General features: G+C 36.3%; 1 protein-coding gene across 1 annotated transcript; it reads right to left on the reverse strand.

The window, feature by feature from the left end:
- Positions 1 to 2331: 2331 nt before the first annotated feature.
- On the reverse strand, positions 2332 to 2768 carry LOC132606038 (histone H3.3-like). The gene has a single exon (XM_060319345.1). It carries the CDS (start codon positions 2750 to 2752, stop codon positions 2342 to 2344), a length of 411 nt encoding a protein of 136 aa, XP_060175328.1. The 5' UTR covers positions 2753 to 2768; the 3' UTR covers positions 2332 to 2341.
- Between the last annotated feature and the right edge of the window lie 6269 nt (positions 2769 to 9037).

A 9037-nucleotide genomic window follows, 5' to 3' on the forward strand; every position in this document is an offset into this window, starting at 1 on the left:
CTAGAGCCTTTTTAGCTATATGGGGTTGTAGTTTTATTTTACCATCTCCTAGTACTACTCCTAAGAGATTTATATAATTTTTACATAATTCTATTTTTTTCTTACTAATTATTATTTCATTTTCTACAAATAGTCTAAAAAACGTTTGTAAATGTCCTAGATGTTCTTTAATGTCCTTACTAAATACTAATATGTCATCTACATATACTAATACAAACCTTTTGTATTCTCCAAATATACTATCCATTTTTCTTTGGAAAATTGGTGGAGCCGTCTTTAATCCAAATGACATTACTAATCATTCGAAATGTCCTTCAGGACAGGTGAATGCGGTCTATCCTATACTACCTTAATGCATTCTTACCTGCCAGTATCCTGATTTACAATCAAATTTACTAAATATTTTCTTTCCTATTATCCTATTTATTATTTCTGTTTTGTCTGGTAATTTATATCCATCAGTTCTAGTATTATCATTAAGTCTTTTATAATTTATTACCATTCTAGCTTTCCCTCTTACTATCTCACTATGATTTCTTACCATAAATGATGCAGATCTATGTTTAGAAGTAGATCTTCTTATTACTCCTAGATTCATTAATTCTTTAATTGGTATTTTTAAATCTTCTAAGTTCTTATTTGGAGCTTCGGTTGAGGTTGTTTTAATTACATATTCTGGATTTATTATGTCTAATCTACATACAACTTTATTATTTTCCCAATGTTTTAAAGGTTTTTCTCCTATTATTTCTATTTCATCTAATATTTTTACTATATTCTCTAGATCTCTTTGGTTTTTTATTACTCCTATCCTTTCTATTCCTGTTTTGAAATTAAATAATTTTGTGTCTATTTCTATCAAAGTATAGTCTTTTCCTAATAGATCTTCATTTTCTACTATATCTTTTTCTTCATTTTCTTCTAGAATTAAATTCTTTGATTAAGTTTTCGTTTTACAGCATGTGTTATTTTCTTCACACTCTTTACAACAACTATCTTCTTTCTTTTGCAGGTTTATCTGGTCTGTAGTCTGGATTTTCTTATGTCTTATTTTAGTTTCAGCTTTAATAGTTTGTATTGGTGTATGAGTGATATTTTTTAATAATATCACTCCATCTCTTGTAATCATACAGCTACCATTATTATGTGACATTAAATCTAATCCTATGACAAAATCTACATTTATATTTAATTCTCTTAGCCATATTTTATCCATTTTGTAGATAGGCTTGTAAAATTCTGAGCATGTATTTACAAAGCTAATGTATGCTTTTTAAACATAATGTCTATATATATATTATGTGTTCCATCCATTTGCATGGCTGCAACTGTTTTTTCTAGGATTTTTATTAAGTTTGGTGGAACTACTTTTTTTATTTATTATACAATTTGTGCATCCCGAATCTACTAATGTTTCTATTTCGTAGTCATCTATCTTTATCCTTGCAAGTATCTTTATTGTTCCTAATTTTTTATCCTCATTACACATTAGTGCTTCATAGTCTTCTACGCTCATTAATTCTTCTTGATTGTCTTTTGGTATGGGTTTAAGGGGTCTAATTACTGATCTTGTGTTGGACAAAGTTATTTCTTCAGTTTCGCTACCTTCTTCTCTTTGTTTTCCTTTCTCTAATTTATGTATTCTTGTTTCTAATTCATTTACTCTTGCCTCTAATTTCATTATTCTTAAGTTGATAGTAGAATCCTCTATTTTTTTTATGTTTTTCTTCTTTGTTTATTTTTGTATCAAGTTCTTTTTCTGTACACATGATACATCCTTCCCCATAACATTTCTTACATTTATCTCTTTTTTCTTTTCTAGGGTACCATTTACAAAAGGAACATGCATTACTATCTAATCCTTTATTTCTTTCAAATTCATGATTAAAGTCTTCAGAGATATTTACTAAAGGGCTTGCTTGAATTGCTTCTAAATCCAATTTCTCTAATCCTATTTCATTTATTAATTCTTCTTCTTCTGAGTCTGATGAGTCTGTTTTGACCTTTTCTTTGGTGTCCACACTTACTATGGAATATATACTTTCATTATCCGACATATATTCATCTACATTTATTAAGGTTTCTTGAAAGTTTTTTTTTTTGACCTAACCATTAGATGAAAATTCTGAAACATTGTTCGACACCAGTGGTGTGACAACAAAATCATAAAGAGATTCAAACAAGTACTATGATTTCCACCCCAAAACATAACAACAATTACAGTATACCTCCATTCCACCTTACAAAATTAAGCATCAACATAGAACATCCCTACTATTAGATTTCATTAGCAACTTAAAGTTTCACAAAATAAGATCTAAAAAGGCAACCGCTAATCAACTTAAGCACGCTCTCCCCTGATACGCCTAGCCAGCTGAATGTCCTTGGGCATAATGGTCACGCGCTTGCCGTGAATGGCACAAAGATTGGTGTCCTCAAACAGACCAACCAGATAGGCCCCAGCTGCCTCTTTCAGAGCTAACACAACATGACTTTGGAAACGTAGATCAGTCTTGAAGTCTCGGGCAATCTCATGAACAAGCCTCTGGAAGGGAAGCTTCCTGATCAAGAGCTCAGTACTCTTCTGGTATTTACGAATTTCACGAAGAGCAACAGTACCGGGACGGTATCTGTGAGGCTTCTTGACTCCACCTGTAGTAGGAGCAGACTTACGAGCAGCCTTGGTAGCGAGTTGCTTCCTAGGGGCCATTCCTCCAGTGGACTTACGAGCGGTTTGCTTCGTACGAGCCATCTTTTTTTGTTATTTCTTCTTTTTATTTTTCTTTCTTCTTCTTGTTAGCTTTGTGGGAGCGTATGCAAAAGGTTCAAATACACGGCTAAAAGATTTAAGTTATTTTATACCGCAAATATATATATGTGTGTGAGTGTGTGTGTGTGTGTGTGTTGTAATGACCTATATATGTATATATATGCACATATATATATATATATACATATATATATATATATATATGTATATTGTAATGACCTGTTTGGTTGTTACTGCTTTTTTGATGCTTTTGACCCTTCCCCGAGCTTGTTTAGCTCATATTTGACCCGAGAGGACCGTTGACACGTGTCACGATCCATTTCAGGATCGCGCGGGCACCTACCTTTTCCACCTCGGTAGGAGAACCCTGCCATTGAATACACATCAATTAAATAAATGTAATTCATTTAAACCAACAGATATTTAGAAATAAGAGCGGAACATCATAATATATATTTAATAAACTCAAGTATTCTTATGATTACAACAAATAAATGATTACAGACTCAATCCATCTTCTCATGACCTGGTCTAGACTAGTACAAGAGCGACTAAATGAATTCCAATTTCCACTATATTCTAAGACTTAACCTCCGTCCCGGAATAAAATGGGAGGAGGCCTTCCAAATAGGCACCGCACATTCCCGCTTCGTATCATAATCAACCACCTGAAACAATCTACACCCCAAAAAAGGTGTATCAAGTGCAATATCAGTACAATCCACACGTACTGAGTAAGTATCATAGGCCGACAATGGTTAGTAATACATATCAGTAAAAGAATTCACAGATAACATGATAACAATCCAATCAAGTCATACGTCTATCTACCACACACTGTACATCAATACCTTTAAGCATTAATATCACTCTAATAATCACCAGTCAATCTCACAACGAGCTCGAAACTCATATATCATTAAATCGTTCGTTTCAGTCTAATAGTCAACTCATCATCGAGACACCAGTTACCCTACATCATATAGAGACCAAACATAGAACTAATCTTACGGACGGTCTATGAGATACTTCAACAAGTTCAATCAATAAATCCAGATCCAAGTACACGTCATTGCCTAAGTAAAGCATCTAATCCCAAATATGCCAAGTCTGAATATATCAAGTCCGAATCCAACACCACAAGTACAACACCAACATCTCAAAATCAATCATAATGCAATGCGATGCAATAGTGTATTAATGCAATGCAATGCAATGTCATGCAAATGAGGTGTACACATGTACTCCGGACGGAAATATCAACGTATTGGTAGCACAACCCAGTGTGACTCGCGAAGTCTTAGTGCCACCCATCCCGAATCTTTGCCCAACAGACAAACGAGACCCTGGATCTTTGCCCACGGGCGATTCTCAACGGCACCACCCTGGGGGACCCATGAAGTCCATGCACTAACAACGATTCCGAAAATATTATCGGAATGGACCATGCAACAAAGATGTCGGAATTGATCATCGGACATCGACCATCTAACAATCACTCAAGTAAAAGGGTTTTATCAAAATATCCGTTCCACTCAATCAACGATACCGGATCATCACCGGGTATCGGCCATGCATCATGAATGGATAAGAATGCGTGCAATGTGTGTATCAACATCAACGATCAAGCTCAATATCAAATTTCCAACAATGGGGTACGCCAACAATGTATCAATCAGTTTCACACAATCAACGATTCCGGAATTGATCATTGGACATCGGCCATCTCACAATCACTCAAGTATAGAGTTTTATGTAAATATCAATTTCAATTAATCAACGATACCGGATCATTACTAGGTATTGGCCCTGCATCATGAATGGATGAGAATGCGTGTATCAACATCAACGATCAAGCTCAATATCACAAGTACCAACTATCAGTTATGCCAACAATATATCCGAATCACAAATACCAACAGTGGGTATGCCAGCAATATGTCCGAATCATAAATACCAACAATGGGTATGCCAACAATATATCCGAATCACAAATACCAATAGTGGGTATGCCAACAATATATCCGAATCACAAATACCAACAATGGGTATGCCAACAATATGCCCGAATCACAAATATCAACAATGGGTATGCCAATAATATATCCGAATCACAAATACCAACAATGGGTATGCCAACAATATATCCGAATCACAAATACCAACAGTGGGTATGCCAACAATATCGTAATCATGATGATAACATAATCCAATATTTATCAATAACTCATGGCATCAAGCCGGCACAATAGAACAATGAAATCACACATAACGGGGTGGCTAGCCCCGACATACAACAGGTTTAAACAACTGATATACATTATTACCACTTCCTTACGTCAACCTATTAGCTTTGAACAAATAATCTCACCCTACACTCGCAATCATTCGTCACAACCCAATCTAGAACTCAGTCACAATCGTTGGTGCATTTTATCTTCCATTTATCAACTAGATTCACTATTAATGGTATAACACAATTAACCACATATTACGGAATTTCTCATTGTGAAACACAGATAAATTATGTACCATCCACTACACCCAAGTCACGTAAAATCCACCAATATTCAAGAAGGCCACATCATACATCCTAAATAATCTACAGGGCACAAGCCCGAACACACAATCACACATCAATACAATCCTAGGATTCCATTCCAAATCTCTAATTACTATACATGCATTCTCTGTTCCTTCTAATACACGAATATGAGAAACTAACCGGAGTCTACCGAAAAGGAAAGCCATAACCGACCTGGTAGCCGAACGGGTGCCACGAACCCACATCTCGTTTCGTCTTTCAAAGCGTGTCCAAACAATCAAACTCTATCACATATGAATTCTATGTATGAAAGCATGAATAATGATACCCATATTGACTATATTCTATTCGGGTCAAAAACCCACTCTTTAATTTGGGAAAACGGGACTCAAGGGCAAAATGGGAATTTTATGACCAAAATACCAAATTCAATACCAAAGGGTCAAAATACATTACTTTAATCATAGGAATACTTTATTAATTATTAAAATCATCATTAGTGTGAAAACCCCCAATTTTGGGTCTAAGAACCCTAACTTTAATCCCACAATTTTACCTCTAAAAATGGAAGAAACATGTTCGTATAGTTTATACTCATCAAATTCTTGCTTAATGAAGCTAACCCAACCAATAATACAAGATTTCAAAACCAAGAACCCATAGGAAGAAAACCCATAAAACCCTTCTTTTAATCTCAAGCTTTTATGGAAAATTATGAGTCTAACTAATCCATTCACAGCGTTTCCAAGCATATTCAACATTAATCTTACTATTTATGAAGACTCTAGGAAGCCAAATTGATTTTAGGACCCAACTCAAGAAACCCATTTAAAGACCCATTACATTCTAGGCGATTCTAAGGATTTTATGGTTAGAATAAGGATTAGGAGATGAAGCTAAATGATTATGGAGCCAAGAACCTTGCCTTAGTGGAGAAATAGGTAGAAAACCTTTCAGTTCGCCTCTCTCTAGCCCTTAGAACAAAATAAGACTAATGACTAAGTGTTTAGGGTTTTTACAAATATAAGGCACACTGGTACAGTTCTGCCACTCTAGCGGCAACGATACCGCCCCAGCGGTATGCAGACCGTTAAGACGGTCCTGCACAAGATCTTACTACGCTGCTGCAGCGGTCACCTCATCGCCCCAGCGGTGCCACTACAGCGGTTCTGGTGCTGCTGTGGTGAACACCAATAACCAGAAAATAGTTCAACTTTCACGAATTCAACTCTGAAATTCGATTATCCTCCGAGACCCAAAACACACAAACAAAGTATGAAGATATACATAAAAACGTGCTATGAACGCACTCGTGGCATCGGAATTTCTATTGGAGGTTTCATTGACTAAGTCAGCACTGATGGCCTATTTATCAACTTTCCAACCCAAGTCCCAAAACGTAACCGGTGCATTGGGAACCGAACCAAACCTACCAATCAATCACAAATGATCATCCGGACCTCTCGAAATCGACAGATTTCTAAAAAGGTTCGTTTACCCAAAAGTCAACCACCGGTCAAACGGTTATCGCTTAAAGCCACATTTTCTAAAAGATGCTCCAAAACTCCCAATGACGCCTAGGAAACCATGACTACTATCTTCTCGGGTCAAAATAGTTCTAACAAGACTTGGGAACGAGTCAACTAGGGCAAAAACAGAAGAATTGTGGTAACGAAAAATAGATCTTTACATCAGATACCAATTAAACAATCGCTCGTCCTCGAGCGAAGAACGAGAGTAGGACAAGCTTACGGTAACCAAAGAAATCATATCACAAACAACACGAAGCTCTTTACAACAAGAAGCAAACCCAAATCGTAACTCGTTCGCACTCAGCCAAAAGGACCCAATTACCATACCTTTAAAACAAACAACGGATCTCAGCTACATAAATCAAATAGCACGAACCTTTAGACATAATTAAATCATAAACATTCCGAACTGGTAAGATATTCTGAGCTAGTTAATCCTTTTGTTTCACTTTCTTTCCAAGTCGTTCCTTGAATCACAATTTATTAGTGGTACACAATACAACCCGAAACCATGACTTACTCTTCCCAAAAGAGAATCCTAAATCTTCCAGAAGATTCTAAGCTATTTCCTCAAAACTTCTCTTTCTCGTAACTAACTTGGTCAGTCTTAAGTCTTCTTAACTCTTTAACTCACTTACCTAGCAACATACCATCGAGTACCTCATAGAGCAAGATTTGCCAACATCCAATGATCAGAACGGAGCCTTATCACAATCCTAGAATCTCTTTGAAGCACAACCACTATAATTACAACACATTTTACTAACTAAAAGGCTGACTCTGGTGAGACACCACAAGGATTACTAATAACAAACCTCAAAATCAGGCATTCCTTATCACATTCATTAAACTGATTTACTTGGAACCCATAAGTTCCCTTGGAGTTACAAACTCGATCTAACCATTTCCATTCAAACCATAATTACCCACAATGAACGCACCATCTCAGAATATATTAGTAATCACATTAACTGATTCCAAGATCTGAAACCCATCACACTCTTACTACGCATAGCAAACGATAAGTTACTGCTCTCGGCTCTAAAACCTGAAACTTATCCAAATTGTTCTCAAGGTACTGGATAACTAAATCTTGTGAATGCAACCTCAAATTCCTTAACATTACCCAATACGTATACCTGGTACAACCCGAATTTTCCGACACTAAGGATATATGTATTCATAAATCAATCTCTTAGCTATCAAACTTTCCATTGTAATACCTCAATAACCCATAATACTTCCGAAAGCATCAAAATCTCACAATCCCTGGCGCTAACAAGCATAATCACTTCGGACCCATAATATCCAAAGTCATTCCATCAATGTTGTTCATAACATAAAACACTTAGCACAACACGATCCCACCTCGGAAAAACTGATAGCCATAACAAACTAATAATTTCTACAATCCTTTCTCTTAAACACACAGTAACTCATTCACTGCAAAGTGCTGTGAAACTATCCAAAAGGGTACCATACAAGCCCCTTCCTATAAACCCAACTTGTCAGTTATCTGAAATCTCACTTCTCACTCAGCACTGGTCACAACTTGTTATCACTTACCCATTTCGTAAACATACTTTCTTAAAATCACACAACAACCACAAGCTCGTCTATTCCATACCAGACAACAGTACCACTATTCAATTAGACTCGAGTACTCCCAAGGGCGCACCTAATTCTTGCCACTCGTGACTAACACTAACCAATTCTCGAAGCCACTAAATCAATTACCGCAAATCATAAGTCTTGCACACTACCGAACCAACCTTGGAGATAGAATCACACCACACACTTTCCACATTAGAGTTACCTTTCAACGCATCGGAGTCTAAACCGACTAAACTCTAAATCCCACGAAGCACATACTTGGTCTACAATGACCCACTTTTCTCTACCAAGGTTCCATTATTCCATTCCTTTTTTGAATTCCAAAATGATCCATATAACTCAAATAGGTTTAAGCCTCATGTCTGATTCACTAAATTAGAACATTTCTATTGTCGAACCTAAACACACCTAACCATTCAAGCGACTACACCATCAACTCAACCGGATAACAACACCGATAAATAACAAAACTCACCGAAGCTACACAACAAGTACAAAGGCTCTTAGCCTCAATCCGATACTAGACATAACTCTTAACAATTGCTTGGTTACTAGAATCTAACTCCGTAACAGTCA

This window comes from Lycium barbarum, chromosome 8 (assembly GCF_019175385.1).
Source record: "Lycium barbarum isolate Lr01 chromosome 8, ASM1917538v2, whole genome shotgun sequence".
NCBI lineage: Eukaryota > Viridiplantae > Streptophyta > Magnoliopsida > Solanales > Solanaceae > Lycium > Lycium barbarum.

Bases quoted from the DNA above. Each gene is read 5' to 3' on its own strand.
- LOC132606038 (XM_060319345.1), bottom strand. From the start codon at position 2,752: ATGGCTCGTACGAAGCAAACCGCTCGTAAGTCCACTGGAGGAATGGCC.